General features: G+C 52.0%; 1 protein-coding gene across 1 annotated transcript in view; it reads left to right on the top strand.

Moving 5' to 3' along the window:
- The first annotated feature begins 990 nt into the window (after positions 1 to 990).
- CLSTN3 (calsyntenin 3) overlaps positions 991 to 19,263 on the top strand; it is a 28,649-nt gene continuing 10,376 nt past the window's right edge. Inside the window, exons 1-13 of the mRNA XM_058743821.1 lie at positions 991 to 1,359; positions 3,756 to 3,878; positions 4,313 to 4,508; positions 5,909 to 6,117; positions 6,384 to 6,533; positions 6,778 to 6,963; positions 7,411 to 7,692; positions 8,462 to 8,574; positions 12,098 to 12,260; positions 12,917 to 12,973; positions 13,703 to 13,860; positions 13,994 to 14,142; positions 19,003 to 19,229. Of these exons, the coding sequence (XP_058599804.1) occupies positions 1,296 to 1,359; positions 3,756 to 3,878; positions 4,313 to 4,508; positions 5,909 to 6,117; positions 6,384 to 6,533; positions 6,778 to 6,963; positions 7,411 to 7,692; positions 8,462 to 8,574; positions 12,098 to 12,260; positions 12,917 to 12,973; positions 13,703 to 13,860; positions 13,994 to 14,142; positions 19,003 to 19,229 (2,077 nt within the window). The 5' untranslated portion in view covers positions 991 to 1,295. The remainder of the gene's footprint in view (positions 1,360 to 3,755; positions 3,879 to 4,312; positions 4,509 to 5,908; positions 6,118 to 6,383; positions 6,534 to 6,777; positions 6,964 to 7,410; positions 7,693 to 8,461; positions 8,575 to 12,097; positions 12,261 to 12,916; positions 12,974 to 13,702; positions 13,861 to 13,993; positions 14,143 to 19,002; positions 19,230 to 19,263) is intronic.

Below are 19,263 nucleotides of genomic sequence, written 5' to 3'. Positions count from 1 at the left end.
GAGGAGTTTGGTTAGCTATTTTGGAGAATTTTCTGCTCTTTAGCTTTGGACCCAGGGGTTTCCCTCTCCCTCTGAAGTCACTGATGGAACCATCACCCCCCAGTTCCCAGCCTTTGGACAGCCTATGCTTACCAGATGTAGTCCCGTTGCTGGGGCTGCCTAAATTATTGTGTACCTCGCCTCCACCCCCATCCCCTTCTCTCTCTCTCTCTCTCTCTCTCTCTCTCTCTCTCTCCTCTCTCTCTCTCTCTCTCTCAGACCTACCAACTTCCCTGGCTTCAGAATCAGCTGGATTGGTTCATCATGGTTTAAGGTGGGAAAAGCAGGGAGAGGGAGGCAGAGAGCCTAGGCAATGGAAAAAAATCCCACCTGCTAGTGACTTGTTTCCACAGGTGTGTGTGTGTGTGTGTGTGTGTGTGTGTGTGTGTGTGTGTGTTGGGGGTACACAAACAGCTCACTCTTCCTCCAGTCCCGGAACTCTTTCCACCTCCCTGCTGACCATCCCATGGTTTCCTCAGATACTGGGGCCAGAAACTGAAATGCTACAATCTCTCCGGTTTGGTCTGGGTTTTGCTTCACGGGCTCCCGGGAGGCACGCAGCAGGAACCTGCTGTTGGAAAGGGCTGTGAAAAGAGGTTAATGCAGAGCTGCTGCTGGTGGTGGTGGTGGTGGGGTGACGTGAATAGTGCCCCTCCTCGCCTCGCTCAGGTCTTCGTTGACGTCTCCCCTTCCCTCCCCCGGGCATCTAGCTTCTCGATTCTCCCAATGTCCCTCTTATTTCCCACCCCCTCTACGGCTTTCCAGCTTCCTCCCCAGCCCCCGCAGTTCCCTTGCGCCCGCAAATTGCAGTCTAGGGAAAAAGCCCTAACACATTCTCCCGCCCCTGCTCCCCAGTCCCATTGGCTCCCTCCCCCGCCCTGCAGCACCTGGGCCCCCCTCGCCACCCGATTGGGCAGCGACCCCATCAATCCTCGCCTGGCTGTGCTGACGTCATCCTGCAGTAGCGGGGATGGGTTGGGAATGAGGGAGAGAGTGAGGACGCCCGGCTCCAGAGCAAACGAGAAGCCTCTGCAAGTCCCCCACCTCAGCCACCCGGGTTGAGGTCTGCCCAGGTCTGCTGTATGGACCAGTGTGGGCGGCAGGCTCTTTTCTGTCTGTGCCCTGCTGCCCCCTAGCTTCTCCCCCCCACTGCTTGGAGAGCCCCTGCCTCCCTCCCCCAAGGTGGAATCAGCCGGCTAGAGGCTCTTGGGGGAGAGCGATCGCCTGGCCCTGCCCTGCCCTGCCCACACCACACCATGACCCTCCTGCTGTTGCCCCTCTTGCTGGCCTCCCTGCTCCCCTCCAGCTCCTGTAACAAAGGTGAGTGAGGTGGGGGAGGGGGCCACTGAAAGAGGGGTATGGGGAGAGCAATGTGGGGGTAGGGGTGGGCAGGGGCTGTTGAAGCTATCGGGCAAATGACAGGTGTGGGTTCTTGCCACCATCCCCCTTCCCACCCGTTTTCTCGGAGCTGCCCCCTTCTCGGCCTCACATCCCCTTCCCCACACCATCTTCTCTGGTCTGTTTCTACCCATGTGCTTCTCTTGCTCCCGTTTAGTCCTCATTTCTATCCTGGGCTCTCTGCATCCTCCCCCCCCCCCCCCCCCCTTCAATTTCACCTCGGGGAGCTATCTCAGGTCTCAGAAGGCCTTGCCCCTGGAGGGTAATGTACATCTCTGGGGGGTTCTCCGTTGTCACTGGGGTGTGCCCGCACTAAGGGCGTGTGGCAGATCCATCTGGTTCATTTCCATCCCATCCTGGATGGAAACAGTTGCTTGCAGCAGCTCAGCAATTCGGAGCACGTATGTTTTGGCGTGTTCCTCTGCGTCCATACCCGGCATACAGCTGGGCTGAGGGTTACCAGAGCTGCCCTCTCTGGCAGACAGCAGATAAATTCAGCTGGGTGAGGCCGTCAGAGGGACGAGGGATGAGGGGCGAGGGGTGAGGGGAGAGGGGCTAAGGCTCAGGTAGGTGGAGGAAAGCAGGCAAGGGCAAAAGTGGGTGTGTAGGGGGTGCCAGATGAGCAGTGAGAGGAAAAAGCTGAGGACGACAGACATGAGGTGTGGGAGGGGGGTAAGAAGGAGATGGATGGAAGAGGGTAAAGGTGGAGGCAAAAAAAGAGAGAGGATTGAAAGGGACAGAAGAGGGGGAAGGGGAAGTCGAGGAAGGAAGGGTAGGGAGCCAGCAACGAGTGAAGGAAAAGAACACAAGGAGAGTCTGTGGCCAAGAGGAGAGGAGCAGGGAGACTGGGGGTGAGCTGTGGAGAAGGCGCCCAGCCCTGGCCCTGCGGCACCACAACCCTTCCATCTTCAGGCTGTGGCTCCTCGCCTCAGTGTCTGACCTCAACCCAGCTTCTTAGCCTCCTGCTACTTCCTGTGCTGCCTTCTGAGTACCATCTTGTGGCTTCCTCCTCTGCCTTTCGAGAAGGGGGTTCTGGTGGTCATCTGCTAGAAAGAGGCAGGCATTCCGATACCAGAAGCCTTTTTTTTTTTTTTTTTTTTTTTGTGGTGTAGTTGGAGGAAAGACTGGAAGACAGGATTTTTTGCTCACCATGACATCCTGGGGGAAGTTTCCTTTTGGTGACTCAGTTTCCCTCTGATCATATGTCTTCTTCCACCCATGTTCCACTGATGGGCCATCATGAATGTGCTTTGGGAGTCTGGGGGCTGGCATGGTGGGATTAAATAAACGGTGGCAGCTGAGGTGGAGGTGATGTAGAAGGGAAGGGAGCACACTGTGCCTTCCCCAAGGCCCCTCACCGGGCTAGGGGGAGATCGGTCCCGGGGAGGAGACACAAGTGAGCTGAGTCTGGCAAGAGGTGGGGAAGTCTAGAGGCTGAGTGAGTCCTGTATCCTTCCTGGCTTGGCTGGTGGTTGAAGGGAAGAAAGGGGTAAGCAAGAAGGAGGACTAACTCATGAGTCTGAATAAGAAGTGGGGGTCAGGGAGTGTGGGGTTTGGTGGCCTTGTGGGGGACGTAGCAATGTGCTGGCTGCGATTGTGCTCTCTTGGGTGTAGGGATGAGAGGCAGGCAGGAGATTTGTCGTGTTTCTAGGCCAGCTCAATAATCCCTTAGGATGTCGGCTGTGCTGGGTCCGGTCATTTGGCATTGATTCCTCACCTCCATCCCTGCCCCTTTCTGTCCCCCTCCTTCTGTCCTATATATTTTCTCTTCTCTTAGGTTGGATGGATTTAGGCTGGGGCTTGGCTTGGAGAAGGGCAGAGTGAGGGGATCAGGACTGAAATGGGGGTGGGGGTGGTGGTGGTGGTGGAGAAGATAAACACGCAGGATCTCAGGAAACGTCTAGATCTTTTTTCTCTAATCTCAACTCTGCCCTTTCCCAGGGCCTTCTGATGGCCCACCACTGCTCTCCGAATCTCCAGTCTCCACTCACTAGCACTTGAAATCCCGCAAGAAAATTCTTTACCCCCTGACCACGTTTCCCAGGGGAGATAGTGGTCCTCCTCCTCCTCCTCCTGCTCCCCCAGGGTAGGCTGTTGCCATGGAAACAGTCTATCCTGCCATGGGCAGAAGGCTGTGACATCCCACAGACCCTCTGACTCCTTTAATGCTGGTTTCTTGACCTCAGCCCTTCCTCCTGCACGTGCTTCTGCAGAGGGTGGAAAGGGGGATAATAGTGGAGTGTAAGTGGGTCGGGGTTGTGCAGGAGTGGAGGGCCAAGTCACAGGTGCGTCCTCTCCTCTCCCTGGGCGGGGGTCAGCCAACAAGCACAAGCCATGGATCGAGGCAGAATACCAGGGCATCGTCATGGAGAATGACAACACGGTCCTGCTGAACCCACCACTCTTTGCCCTGGACAAGGATGCTCCCCTGCGCTATGCAGGTAATTGGGGCTGGGGGATGGCAAGGTGGGTGGGACGAGAAAAGTGGTTGGGCAGCCAGAGGGCGAGGTGGGGAGAGGGGAGGTCCTGGGAGAGGAGAGCAGAGGAAGTGGGGAAGAGGCCTCGGCAAAGTGGTAGAGGTAGGCTTAAGGATGGTGGCTGAGTACAGGGAGCCAGAGAGAAGGACGCGGGGAGGCAGAGGTTAACTGCATCACGATTTGGGCAGATCTCAGACCCAGTAGCTCTGAGAGGCTGCAGCTTGGGGACGCTGGTGTTGGAGCTATATGTCTGATAATTAACACTGTCACACGTACAAGAGAAGGGACGGGGGTTTGGGAGGAGAGGCGAAGTGGAACGGAGGCGGGGAGGCTGGGCAGAAGGTGCTGGAAGTGGTGAAGGAGAAGGAGCCTCATCCCTCCTTCCCCCCCTGGGTCAGGTGAGATCTGTGGCTTCCGGCTCCATGGGTCTGGGGTGCCCTTTGAGGCCGTGATTCTGGACAAAGCAACCGGAGAAGGGCTGATCCGGGCCAAGGAGCCAGTGGACTGTGAGACCCAGAAGGAGCACACCTTCACCATCCAGGCCTACGACTGTGGCGAGGGCCCCGACGGGGCCAACACCAAGAAGTCCCACAAGTGAGGAGACCCTTGTCCCCTGCTTCCGGCTGCTGAGCCCTCCCTGCCCCTCCCAAGCCCCTCACCCTCCTCTGTCCATGCTGTCATTGAATACCTACCCCCTCCCCTCTCTGTTCATCGGGGTCTTTTCTTCCAGGAGCTTTCACTCTAGGTGACAGAAACATGTAGAAGAACTCATGGGATCTAATCCTAGTTCTGCCTCTTATGACCTTGGGCAACTTACTTAGCCTTCCTGGATCCGCTTTTACTGCTGTATAAGATGGGGCGAATGATGATCCTCCTTCCTTAGATTGCCGTGAAGAGTAAAGGCGATGGTTTATGTAAAAAGCAGGCACCACAGTGCCTGATGCACAGGAGAGGCTCAGTACATGGGTCATGAGGAGGAGGAGGGGAACGAGGAGGAGGAGGATGAGCACATCAGCACACATCTGGATTTCTTCCCCCTGCCCCACCAGTCTGCAGCGCGTCCCACACTCACATACTCATGATGTACACATGCGCGATGCTAGGTGAGGGTGCGCGGGAAATGGCTCCGGCACGGCCAAGCCTGGGGCCCGAGACTCCTATGTCTGTTCCCAGCCAGCTTCTCATCAGAGAATGGGAGAAAGGTTGGCAGTCAGGGTTCCTGGGCCGCTAAGAGGCACCGGTGGTAAACCGCACCTTGTGACTCAGTTTCCCATTTGGAGATAGGACCCTGCCTCTGGGCCCCGGATGCCTAGATCTTGGTGGGAGGCCGCGCTCCACATGAAAAGCATAGCCCCAGGGCTGTCCGCCCCATGGGCCCCAAGTAGGGGGGCCACACCTGTCAAACACGTTGCACACGTGTGCACAGAAGACAGCCCTCCGCTCACGCTCGTGTCGGATGACTTAATGGCTTTTATATAACTACCACTTCCCTTCCCCTGGTTGGTTTTAAAGATTTTATTTTTAAGTAATTTCTACACCCAATGTGGGGCTCGAACTCACAACCCCAACACCAAGAGTTGAATGCTCCACTGACTGAGCCAGCCAGGCGCCCCTCCCCCCAGTTGCTTTTAATTTGGCTTTTATTCTGTGTCTTCCTCGGTTATCCCGTTGGATCTGACTGTTGTGGAGGAACAACCAGCTGGACGCAAAATTCTGTCTTAGCCCTTGTCTTAGCACCGAACCTATAGGACTCTGTACAGGAGTTTTCCAAGTCAGCTGAGGGTGTCCTCTGAGGCCGTCCTTTACCCCTGACATCAGTCACCCCTTCCTGTGTGGTGCCTGGTGCCCTGGAGGGTGGGATGAGCATGCCCACAGCCCTAGGCTCGGGACACACTGGCTCCTGTGTGCTCTGACTCCTTGTCTGCATTCCCCTCTTTGAGTTTTGAGGCCGGCTGACTCTTGCTTGTCCCTCCTTCTGCTTGGGTACCGTGCAGGGCGACTGTGCACGTGCGGGTCAATGACGTAAATGAGTTTGCCCCTGTGTTTGTGGAGCGGCTGTACCGCGCTGCGGTAACTGAGGGGAAGCTGTACGACCGCATTCTGCGGGTGGAAGCCATCGATGGTGACTGCTCCCCCCAGTACAGTCAGATCTGCTACTATGAGATCCTCACCCCCAACACGCCCTTCCTCATCGACAATGACGGTGAGTGCATCCCCTGCGGCCCCACCCCTGGGTGCCCACATCCCTCCGAACACCCCAGGGGCTGAACTCTCCACTTGTGTCCCTCAGATCCTCTTTCCACACCCGCCTTCCCAATGGAGAGCCTTTTTCCCCCAGATACCTCCTTCCCCGTCTTCCTGCTGCCTGATTCACCTGTTGCCCAATTGGCTCACGAGTTCTCCCCTTTCCTCCCTAGCCTTTCCCTGGCGCACCTTACCCTCTTTGTCTTCCCCCCACACCTATCCCAGGAAACATCGAGAACACGGAGAAGCTGCAGTACAGTGGCGAGAGACTCTACAAGTTCACGGTGACAGCTTACGACTGCGGGAAGAAGCGGGCAGCGGATGATGCCGAGGTGGAGATCCAGGTGAAGCCCACCTGTAAACCCAGCTGGCAAGGTGAGGAGCTCCGCACTGTGCTGTCACCCATCTTGTAAATCATCTCTCACCTGGGTCTCCCTTTTGTCCCTTCTGACAATCACAGGGCTAGGTTAAGAGCCAGGGGAGAGAGATTTGGGGGCAGGCTTGCAGCTGTCTACCTTGGCTGTCTACCCAAGGGTGTCAGCGGACACGACAATGGCAGAATGGATAAGAGGGGCTGCCTTCCTCTCTCTCCGCTACCCTCTCCCTGTCCCCCGTGCAGGCTGGAACAAAAGGATTGAATATGCACCAGGCGCAGGGAGCCTGGCTTTGTTCCCTGGTATCCGCCTGGAGACCTGTGATGAACCTCTCTGGAACATTCAGGCCACCATAGAGCTACAGACGAGCCATGTGGCCAAGGGCTGTGACCGTGACAACTACTCAGAACGGGCACTGCGGAAACTCTGTGGTGAGTGTGCCCTCCTCTCCCCAGGCTTCTGCCTGACCCTCCTCTGCCTCTTTCCGAAGAATCTGCCTCACATCTTCCCTTGCCCACCGACAGGTGTATATGTATATATATATCCACAGAGGTCGTAGCACGTGGTTAACTCCTGTGGCCCCCAAAGCAAATCAATAGGTCATTGGCAATGATGCATAATCATAATCGTAGCACAAGACAGTCACCAGGTACATTGCGGAACGATGGTAGGGAGAGATGACGAGTTGAGATTGAGTTCATTGGAGAGCCATTTCTAGAAGAGAGGTCCACCCTCTGGTGTCTTTGAGGGGCTGGGAGAGGGGGTGAGACTAGCTGTGGGAAACCTCTCTCCTTCATTCGCTCTTTCCCTGGCTGCTTCCCATTTCCCCATCTGCTGTGTCTCAGCTCTGACACTTGTGCTTTCTGGGGCTTCTGCAGGTGCCGCCACCGGGGAGGTAGACCTGTTGCCCATGCCCGGCCCCAATGCCAACTGGACGGCCGGACTCTCAGTGCACTACAGCCAGGACAGCAGCCTTATCTACTGGTTCAACGGCACCCAAGCCGTGCAGGTGCCCCTAGGTGGCACAGCCGGGCTGGGCTCTGGGCCCCAGAACAGCCTCAGTGACCATTTTACTCTGTCCTTCTGGATGAAGCATGGTGTGACCCCCAACAAGGGCAAGAAGGAAGAGGAAACCATCGTGTGTAACACTGTCCAGAATGGTGAGCCTTCCCCAGGCCACTGGTCTGAGAGTGAGGAAACTGGCTTTTTATCCTGTTTCTGTCACCATCCAGTTTGTGGCTGTGGACAGGCCACTGCCTCTTTCTTCATTTGTAAGAGGTGGTGCTGGCTTTGGTGCTCCCTGAAGCTGTGTGGTTTACTGCCTGCATGAGTTGAGAGCTTGCTTACTCTCAGAGGGCAATGGGACTGCTCACTGCCCTTCTCACCTGCAGTTCCCCAATCCCCCTGCCTCCCACCATGTGGTAGGCTGCTCCCCAGTCTACTCCCATTAAAACCTGTTCACTGCAGTGGAGAAGCCTGGATAGTGGTGTGCCCCATTCTTCCTCTCCTACCACTATCCTGTCCTCCTCTTTGAAGGGCTAGTTGGCTCCATTTCCAAGTCCCCATCTTCCTTCAACTGCATAGCTCGTCCTTCCTAGGAGGGCTCAGTCTTGACCTGACCTCTCATTTCTGCCACTTCTCCGAGCTCACTTCTCTTGAGCTAAGAAGGGTTGTCACCCATGTATTAGCCAAAGGAGTAGTAGAAATATGGGTGGGAACAGGCTGCCCAGTGTTGCACCTTGGCCGATCAGAATGCTCGAGGAGCCCTAGTTATCACTTGGACTGGACTCTGTGCATGTGTCAGAGAGAAAGAGAAGAGACACTAGGGAATACGGGAGGGAGAGCACGTAAGAGAGTAATGAGAGTAATGAGAACCTGTTCTTGCCTCAGGCCCTGTGTTTGACCCCTTTCTCTGTCCTCTCTCCTCAGAGGATGGCTTCTCTCACTACTCGCTGACCGTCCATGGCTGCAGAATTGCCTTCCTCTACTGGCCTCTGCTTGAGAGTGCCCGCCCAGTCAAGTTCCTCTGGAAGCTGGAGCAGGTGAGGCCAGTGCCAGGCTCCTGGGTGAGCTGGGTGGATGGAAGGAGGGTCCTGGGACCAGGGTTGGCATTTTCTGCATTGCCCTGTGCCCCTCTTCATGCTCCACCTTCAGTTCCTGACATTCTACTCCCAGGTTCTCTTGTTCTTTTCCAAGGCTTGTCTCCTGCAGGAAGCACTCCAAGATTAAAAGGAATTTGGGAGCACATTACTACTAACACCATATCCAACCAACTATCTTTTCTTGCTGTTTGATTTCATCTCTTTCTTACCTAGAACCTTAACAGTGCATATCCCTGACTCTCAAGCAGTTAGCATGCTGTAGTAAGCAAGAAAGTAAGTAATTCTGGGGGACGCAGCCAGGGGAACTCACTAGCCAAGAAATCTCTATTAGTATGTATAAATCCCAGTTTCTTGGCCTGTTAAATGGGAATAATATGAACTTTTTTTTTTTTATTTTTTATTTATTTATTTTTTAAATTTTTTTAACGTTTATTTATTTTTGAGACAGAGAGAGACAGAGCATGAATGGGGGAGGGGCAGAGAGAGAGGGAGACACAGAATTGGAAGCAGGCTCCAGGCTCTGAGCCATCAGCCCAGAGCCCGACGCGGGGCTCGAACTCACGGACCGTGAGATCGTGACCTGAGCTGAAGTCGGACGCTCAACCGACTGAGCCACCCAGGCGCCCCAATATGAACTTTATTTAAAAAAATTTTTTTTAGGGGCGCCTGGGTGGCTCAGTCGGTTAAGCCGCCGACTTCGGCTCAGGTCATGATCTCGCGGTCCGTGAGTTCGAGCCCCGCGTCGGGCTCTGTGCTGACAGCTCAGAGCCTGGAGCCTGTTTCAGATTCTGTGTCTCCCTCTCTCTGACCCTCCCCTGTTCATGCTCGGTCTCTCTCTGTCTCAAAAATAAATAAACATTAAAAAAAAAAAATTTTTTTTAAAAAAAATTTTTTTTAAATATTTTATTTATTTTTAAGACAGAGAGACAGAGCATGAGTGGGAAGGGGCAGAGAGAGAGGGAGACACAGAATCTGAAGCAGGCTCCAGGCTCTGAGCTGTCAGCACAGAGCCCGACGCGGGGCTCGAACTCACGAACTGTGAGATCATGACCTGAGCTGAAGTTGGATGCTTAACCAACTGAGCCACCCAGGTGCCCCAATAATATGAACTTTATATCCGAGGGTTGTTGCAGGAGCGAATGATGGACTAGACCTTGTAGGCAGGAAGGATGTCAATTTTCACTATTATTAGTGCATGATTATGCACTAATTTTCACTATTATTCGCATGATTATGAAGGATAAATAAAAACGAACAAAAAATATGTAAAATCCTCTCTTGAGTCGACAGTTACAACCTCTTCTTTACTCTCTCTGTAAGCTGACCGTGAGGACAAATGGGGACTAATTTGAGTTCCCATCTCCTTCTACTTTTCTTGCAGGCCCCAGTAGAGTGGCTGAGTAAGCAAATAGCTGAAAAAAGGCAGGAAGTGGAAGAGAGAGAAAGAGAAAGGAAAGGCCTAGAAAATCCACAGACTGGATAATTGAGGGCTGTCTACAAAAGCTTTTGCTTTCTCTGGTACTCTGTGAAGGAGACAGTCTGCTATTTGCTGCTTCTTGATCTTTCCCTCTTGTTGCTAATGTTAGTAACATCTGTTTTTCTTTTATTTTCCTTTATTTATTCAACACATGTTAAATATCAAGTACGTGTCTGCCATTCTGCTTGGTTCTAGGGATACAGTGGAGTATAAGGGAAAGAAAATATTTGCCTTCTTTGAGCTTACATTTTAGTTGGAGAGGTAGACTTTTAGAAAGTAGGGAGACATATGTAAATGGTAAATTGTGATGAATTCTCTGAAAGAACAAGCAGGGACTGAAGTAGAGAGTGGGGGAGGACAAAGAGGGGGAATTCACTTTAGATCTAATGCTCAGGGAAGTCCTGATGGAGGTGAAATCTAAGTTTTGTTCTAAAGGATGGGAAATAGCTGAGAAGGAAGTGTTCTAGGCAGAGGGAAGGGCTGATGCAAAGGCCCTGAGGCAGGAAAGCGCTTTGCCTGTTCCAAGCATGGGAAGAAGGTCAGTGGGCTGGAATACAATGAACAAGGGGGAAAGACTGGACATGAGGTTGGAGAGCTGGGCAGTGATCAGGTTGTGCAATGGACTTGTCCAGCTGTAGTTTGTTTAGATTTTTTTAAGGTTAGGTTTTTTTTTTAATGTTTTATTTATTTATTTTTGAGAGAGAGAGAGAGAGAATGTGAGCAGGGGAGGGGCAGAGAGAGAGGAGGACAGAGGATCTGAAGCAGGCTCTGTGCTGACAGCAGAGAGCTCAATGTGGGGCTTAAACTCAAGAACCATGACATCACGACCTAAGCTGAAGTTGGACGCTTAACCAACTGAGCCACCCAGGTGCCCCAGTTTGTTTAGGTTTTGTCCTGTAAGAGGTAGGGAGCCTTTTGAAGGGTTTAAAGCAGGGAGGTGATCTAATCAGATCAGATTTATATCTGCAACTCTAATCAGATGTGTATTTTAAGAAGATCCCTTTGGCAACTATGGGAGGAACTTATTGAAAAGACATAAAAAGGTAAAGACCCAGACAAGACTGTTGCCATGGTAAGGTTGAGGACTGGACTGATGCATGGCATTATAAAGAACTGCACAGAAATCCACAGCTTTTGGCTCTGTTTGGATCTGGGATCAACAACACTGCTGATGGGTCGGATGTGTAAGGTGATGGAAAGAGAAGGATCAAAGGTATCCTGTAGGTCATCCGTTTGAGCAACTGGATGGACAGTGGAGTGTTTATGCTGCCCCAGGGAAAAGTGAGGAAGTTGGGAAGGGGTGTGGGCTTCTGTCTTACACATGTTAAATTTGAGATACCTCTGAGACATCCAAGTGGAGAGCCCAGGGTTCAAAGGAGAGCTCTGGGCTGGAGATGCAGATTCTGGAATTAACAGCATAAGTATGGTATCTGAACTCATGGGAACAGATGAGGTAACTCCTAGGAAGAGTGTGTAGAGAGAAAAGGGAGAAAAAGGGCCTAGGTTGAACCGTGAGGCATTCCAGCACTTGGAAGCTAATAAGGCAGAGAACTGGCTACCCCTCATTCCTCTGACCATCCCCCACACCCATCTTGATTGACCCTAGGAGAAACTGCCAAGGAGAGCGGGTTTGTTTTACTGTTGGGATACAAACTACTGTGGACCTTCCAGTGCCATGCATACATACAGTTTTGGGCAAAAAATTATTCAGAAAATAGTGTGTTACTTCTCTTAGGAATGTTTATAGTTTTAGAGATTTGCCTGAAGAACGGAATTTTAGGTACCTACTTGGTTGGTGCCTGATAGATTTTGGGCAGGGATGTTATTTCCTGAGCTGGGTAGGCAACAATTCACTAGTAAGCCCTGCTGATAGAGCTGAGAATATAAGGGACTGTACCCTGTCTCCCAGGAGAAGGGGCAGTGCCTTGTGTTAGTTCCCTGGAGATAAAGCACCTGAGGGTTCTTACCCTTACACTGCTTTGCCAGGTCTGTGATGATGAATGGCACCACTATGCTTTGAACCTGGAGTTCCCCACAGTCACGCTTTATGCCGATGGCATCTCATTTGACCCTGCCCTCATCCATGACAATGGTCTCATCCACCCGCCCCGAAGGGAACCTGCTCTCATGATTGGGGCCTGCTGGACTGGTAAGTCCCTCTGAGCTTCTCAGTGAAGACACTGAAGGTTGGAGCCTTTAGAAAGTTAGGATTAATGAAGGAGCAAGGGTAGCCTGACTTCATGCATCTCTCCTTGCAGTTGGGCATGGTGACTCAGAGAGATCTCTGTGGAGGAGACCATAGGACCCCCCCCCCCCCCCGCCCCAGTATCTCCCACCTGTTCAACTAGTCATTACCTCAGGCATCACCAGAATCTCTCTTTCTGTAACTTTGGCCAATGCCCACATTGTTCCATCAAAGAGATGATGTCCACAGTGCATTCCCTTGCTGGAGGCCAGTAATACCAGTAATACCAGTAATACCTCAGAGAGTTTTCAATCTTCCTTAAGCTATTTCTTTCATTTTTTTCCCTTCTGGGAACTTGGGTGCATGCCTGCATGTGTGTGTGTGTGTGTGTGTGTGTGTGTGTGTGTGTGTGTGTGTGTGTCTTACCAAAGCCCTTGTGTTTTCTCAGCCATGTATTTGGGGGCTGGTTTTTAACAGAAGCTGGAGAGATTGAGATGTGAAATTGGTGAACAGGTTGCAAGCCCTACATTGGCAGGGAGAGAACAGGGAAGACCCCTTCTTCCTTGCGGTCAGTCTGTCCCCACAACACTGAATTGATTGCTACTTCTTTTTTCCTCCAGAGGAGAAGAACAAAGAGAAGGAAAAGGGAGGAGACAACAGTACAGACACCACACAAGGTACTCTGTGCATAAGAACTGGAGACCAGAGAGCTCTCACCTTAACTTTCTGTGCTATGCTCCTGACTCCACCCCAACCCCAAATCCCAGCCAGCCTCATAGTTACTGCTGCACATGCCACCAGGGGGCAGAGCCTCCATGAACTACTGCAGGGCAGGGCTCCCTTGGAGAGGTAAGGCCAGATGGAGCTTGGTGGCCTCCTGAGTGTCCCTTCCTGCTCACAGAAGGAAGTGGGAGAGTTCTCTTGCTGGCTTTCCACGTAGCAGATCGTGGGAGGCAGGAGGTGGTCCCACACAGGGAGATCTGGGCATCTGTGAAGCTCCACACGTTCCCCTGGGTCCCCTTGCATGCCCTGTGACCATGTCCTCTCGCCCTCCCCTTCTTTTCCTCCATGGGCTCCTCTTTCCTCCCTTTGGTCCCACTTTCCTCCTTCCCTTTCTCCCTCTCCTGGGGGGCTTTTCTCATTTCTGTTGCTTCTGTTTTTCACCCTTCTCTTCTCCTTGGATTTATTCCCTCTTCTGTCCTCTTTTCTGCATTCTCCAGTACCCCCCCCACCCCCCTCGCCCCAGCCTCACTTCCTGGTCTCTTCTTTCCTTTTCATTTCCACATTTCTCCTTCTTACACTTTTACTCCAGCCTTCTGCCCTTTCTTTCTGCCCCATTTCCTGCTCCAGCTGCCTCTCCCCTCACCTGCTCTTACCTCCCTTCCATCCCTGTGTTCCTGCCCTAGGAGACCCCTTGCCGATCCACCACTACTTCCATGGCTACCTGGCTGGTTTCAGCGTGCGCTCAGGCCGCCTGGAGAGCCGCGAGGTCATCGAGTGCCTCTATGCATGTCGGGAGGGGCTGGACTATAGGGATTTCGAGAGCCTGGGCAAAGGCATGAAGGTATCGCCCCTTCCTCTAGCCCTGTCCTTCCGGGCATGCCCCCTGCCCCCTACCTCTGCCCACCTCTCTCCCTCTGCTCCCTTCCTCTCCCACCTCCTGGTCCTGCTCTCAGCTGTCTGTGTCTGGGGCCCAGGTCCACGTGAACCCCTCGCAGTCCCTGCTCACCCTGGAGGGGGATGATGTGGAGACCTTCAACCATGCCCTGCAGCATGTGGCTTACATGAACACTCTGCGCTTTGCCACGCCTGGCGTCAGGCCCCTGCGCCTCACCACTGCTGTCAAGTGAGTGTTGGGTGGGGCGGGCAAATCACAGCGCAGAGGTAGACGGTGTCAGAACTCCTTGGTCTCAGAGGTCACCCAGGGCTAGGCACACCTCCGTCACCGTATGGATGGGGAGATTGGGCCCCAAAGACAACTGACCTGCTCAGTTGACAGCCACGTTTGTAGAAGAGCCTGGACTAGACTCGGATTTAAACAACGGACTCATGACTCTTTCCACTAACCACCCTTCCAGAACCCTGGGGTTTTAATTTTCTCTGTGCCTCTTTGCTGATACGTAAAGTGGTACAGAGAAGGTACTGGATTGGGAGCTGGGAGATCTGATGTTGCTTCTGACACTGTCTTAATCGCCTGGATGACCTTGAGCAAATAGCTCTCGTTGTTTCACCTGTTTTCATCTCGATTCAGCAAGCCCTTGCAAGATCAAATGGGGTCATTGAAGTCTAGGGATTGGTAACCTGTGGCCCTGGGGCCAAATCTGGCCTGTTGCTTGCTTTTGTAAGTAAAGTTTTATTAGAACACAGCCATTCCCATTCATTTGCATATTATTTCACAGTATGATGGCAGGGCTAGCGGTTGGGACAGAGTCTGTATGGCCCCAAAAGCCAAAAATATTTATTGTCTGGCCCTTCACTGAAAGTTTTCTGACCTTTGAATGCTAAGTAAATAATTTTAATTCTTTAAAAGAAAAGTTGTACATTATTTTCAAGGTTTAAGTATGTTGCTAAACATGCAGAATAACTGAGAGGCACCTGGGTGGCTCAGTTGGGTGAGTGTCTGACTTTGGCTCAGGTCATGATCTTGTGGTTCGTGAATTCAAGCCCCACATTGGGCTCACTGCTATCAGCACAGAGCCTGCTTCAGATCCTCTGTCCCTCTCTCTCTGCCCCTCTCCTGTTTGCACTCTCTCGAAAGCAAAGAAAACATTTTTTAAAATGCAGAATAACTGAGAGGTCATGAAAGCATAATAGTTATGGACACAGAGTCTGTTATGTACTGGCTTTTTGCACTGAGCAAACGCTATAAAACAGGGATAACGATAGAATCTAACTCCTGGGATTGTTTTGAGGGCTAAATGATACAGTCCAGATTGACCACCTAGCCCGGTGCCTATTCCGCCAATGCTGGCTATTTTCATCCCCTAGAATGTTTGCGGGGCAGTATTTAAGAGATACTGCTATCTGGTGGGCGGATTACACAATGCAAGAGACTAGATTCCTGAGCAAGCATGCCTTTCTCCCCTACTGTGCCTCAGTTTCTCCATAAGCAATCGAAGATAAATATCTCTGGCTTGTTCCTATCCTGGGAAGGGTGGCTTTAGAGAGGAGAGAGAGGAGAGGGCTCTGAGCCCTACACAGTGAGTGGGCATGATTATCAGGCCTCACAATTACAGCTCTGGAAGGCAGAGGCAGCAGCTTTTGGTAATCGGGCTGCTGGCCCACGGGGGTGGTCACAGTGTGGAGCTGAAGGCCACAAGTAGCTGGGGTCATGTGGGCACAGACCAGAGCTGAGCGTGCAGCCCACCACGTTCTAGCCAGAACTCAAGTTGTTAAAAGGGCAGTCGTGCGGCTATGAAGGGTTTAACCCACTAGAAACTGAGTAATTGCCTCCTCGCTTTCACTCCGCTCAGAAGCCACATCAAGGGAGGGCGCTGTCTTTTGGCTTATGGTGGAGCTTTGCAAGGGGAGGGGAGTCCCACAGTGGGAGGAGGTGACATCCTTTGTGGATGGACTCAGCTGAATTCCTCCTACTCTTTCATGCCTGGGGAGAGGCTTATCCACCAGCTAGGAACCTGACTTTGATCCTTTAGTGGGGGAGGGGGCCTTGTTTTCTTTGTGAGAGCTCTCAGTTTTTCCGTTTGTAGAGCTATCATGTGGTTAGTGCTACCCTAATAGTTCCTTGAGGTCATTGGAGAAAATATAGGTGTGTGTGTGTGCGCGCGCACGTGTGCACCTGTGTGCACGTGCACGCACGTGCACCTGCTTATGCCCATGAGTGAAAGAGAGAGAGACCTCCTCTTCTCTGATACACATCCTTGCCCTAGTCCACGTGGCTTCCCCAAGTTCCAGGGTTCAGTTTTTGAAGCTCTGTCCATTGAAAGCCAGATTTATCTAACTATTTGGTCAACGCAGACTTTCCCTAAGGTATTTTGTCCCCCTACCTCTTTCTTGGAAAGCCCGCCTCCTTTGTGGCATTAGCCCCTGAACAAATGGTTACCACATCTTTTTTCTCTAGCTTTGTCTTTTTACCATAGCCCTTAAATTTCTGTTTGCTATAACCTCTATCTAAGAAAGTTCTGCCAGCACCTCACAGAAACGAGCTCAAGACAGAATAATGGCCTTCAATATCCAAACTTGCCCTTCCCCCTGAATTCTCCATTTCTGTAATGGTGTCTCTGCCCTTGCGGTTATCCAGGCTTGAAACCTCTGAGTCATCTTGGATTTCTCCCTGTCTATCCTCCACACTCCGTCCGTTGCCAGGTCGCCCTGATCCTGCCTGTGCTGGGTGCTGGGAATCTGTCTCCTCTTTTTCCATTTCTGCTGTTATTACTCCAGCCTCGTCTCTGATTACCTCTCGCCCGGCCTATTGCCATAATCTCCTAACAAGTTGACCAATCTCTAGTATTCTAACTTCACCAGAGGCTAGGATAGTGATCATAAATCAGAATTTTCATCCTCATTATTTCCTGATATAGAAGAATTTAATGACCTCCCTTTGGCCAGTGCTCAAAATTTGCACTCAAAGCCTTCAACCATCTGACCCCAGATTTCTGCCTCATGTTCCTTCGTTCTCCTTGGTACACTCCTCACCATCCATTCTATGGTCTACCTTCTGCCTAGCGAAGTCCTACCCTCCTTCAAAGGCTATCTCAGTTGCTACTTCCCTTGATTATTCCTATCCTCCCTGGCCAAATGCCCCATTCCCATCCTAGCCAGAAATAACGTTTGCCTCTCTAAACCCTTGTGATTTTTTGTTTGTTCCACTTACACGATGGTGACCATATTTGCCCTTGTTTTAAGGTTGTGTGCCATATATAACTAAGCTCTAGACCAGATCATCAGTGCCTTTGGGTCAGGGCCGGCCCCCTGTTCCCCTTTGGGTCCCCTTTGGATTGCTCATTGCAGTGGGGATGTCTGTTGGAGTCTGGGCTCTCAAAGCCAGCTTAGGTGGTTTTCCAGGAGGCTTTGATCTGGGCCCCTCAGAATGACCCTGCAGATTCTTGGGCCCCACCCCTTGTGGCACAGGAACTCTGCAAGCTGTGGACATTGGCAGCTTTGGGGCTTTGAGTTCATCATATCTGCTGAGGTTACCCCTTCCCGTTTTGGCTCCTGCAGTCAAGCTGGGCATTTCAGTTAGCACAAGCATATGGACCACAGGCCCTGCTCCTGTGCTACTAACTTCCTTGTGAAGGCTGCTTGTTCAAGGGGTGCTTCTTTTTTTTTTTTAATTCTTTTTTTTAACGTTTATTTATTTTTGAGACAGAGCATGAATGGGGGAGGGTCAGAGAGAAGGAGACACAGAATCGGAAACAGGCTCCAGGCTCCGAGCTGTCAGCACAGAGCCCGACGCGGGGCTCGAACTCATGGACTGCAAGATCATGACCTGAGCCGAAGTCAGCCGCTTAACCGACTGAGCCACCCAGATGCCCCAGGGGGCGCTTCTTTATAATAAATCAGACTGGTGCAAACCCAGGCCCCAAATAGTGGCTGTGGTTCAGCGGAAAGAGTGGGATCTTGGCATAAGAACTGTGGGTTTAAGCCTTGACTCTGATGCCTGTTTCTTTTTCTAAAAAAAAATTTTTTAATGTTTGTTTATTTTTGAGAGAGAGAGAGACAGAGTATGAGTGGGGGAGGGGTAGAGAGAGAGAAGGAGACACAGAATCAGAAGCAGGCTCTGGGCTCTGAGCTGTCAGCACCAAGCCCGATGCGGGCTTGAGCTCATGAACCACAAGATCATGACCTGAGCCGAAGTCGGATGCTTAACCCACTGAGCCACCCAGGCGCCCCTGTTGCCTATTTCTTGTGTGGCCAAGATGCTTGATCATCTTTGGTTTCTTACCCCTTTTCCACAGGTTGAAATAAGGTTGCATGAAAGAGTATGTGTAAACGCTTCAGAAACCAGCAGGTGTGATGAGAAAGTGAGGTGTCATTCTGATCGATTGGCAAAGGATGGGGTGGGAGGTGACCCTGGGAGCGCCTTCCTGAGCAGCTGTGCTGTGCATTGGTTGGCCTGGCTGAGTGCTTGAGGGAGTCTGTCCTGGTGCCAAGGTCCACGAGGCTTCATGGGACCATGGATGCAGGTCCGAGATTGTCACATTAGCTCACCAACCAAAGGAGGTTTCTCTGATCTTGAAGGGAAGAAACAGCAAGGAGGAGGACATCCTTGGATAGGCTCCCCCACCACATCCTTCCCCTCCACTTTTGTTGTTGAATATTTTTTGGGCATGTGTCTGCCATGTGTTTTGCTGAACACACTTCTTAATTCAAATCTCCTGAGTAAGGAACTGTGTATGTGTAAACATTTTGGCAAGTTCGGTTTGTGAAATGAAATTTGATAGGTGTTCCATAGTCTTAGGTCAGGGCATTGGTGATGTGATCACCCCTGCAGGTCTGGGTTGCCTGATCTGTCTCTGACCCTTTCCCACAGTGGCATCTTCCCAGGAAAGAGTATCTCCTCTCCAGCTTTGCCCCGGTGGGGGTAGTTGTGCTGCGACAGGGACACTATCCCTCTTTCCTCCCTTCCCCTCCCTGACGTGGGGTGCTCTGTTGTAGAGATGGACGCCCGGAGGGATGAAACAGAATAGGGATCATTAGACAGGAGGTTTTGGGGTCACAGGCTGCCTCTCTCCCCTCTGCTCTGCAGGTGCTTCAGCGAAGAATCCTGTGTCTCCATCCCCGAAGTGGAGGGGTACGTGGTGGTCCTTCAGCCTGATGCCCCCCAGATCCTGCTGAGTGGCACTGCTCATTTTGCTCGCCCGGCTGTGGACTTTGAGGGACCTGAGGGGATCCCCTTGTTCCCCGATCTTCAAATCACTTGCTCCATTTCCCACCAGGTGGAGGCCAAAAAGGATGAGAATTGGCAGGGCACAGGTAAGGATGACTCCAGGGAGTGATATCATCCTGA

This window comes from Neofelis nebulosa, chromosome 8 (genome assembly GCF_028018385.1).
Source record: "Neofelis nebulosa isolate mNeoNeb1 chromosome 8, mNeoNeb1.pri, whole genome shotgun sequence".
In the NCBI taxonomy this organism is placed as follows: Eukaryota; Metazoa; Chordata; class Mammalia; order Carnivora; family Felidae; genus Neofelis; species Neofelis nebulosa.
Note: the sequence above shows the minus strand (reverse complement) of the source record. Positions and strands in the feature narration are given on the sequence as shown.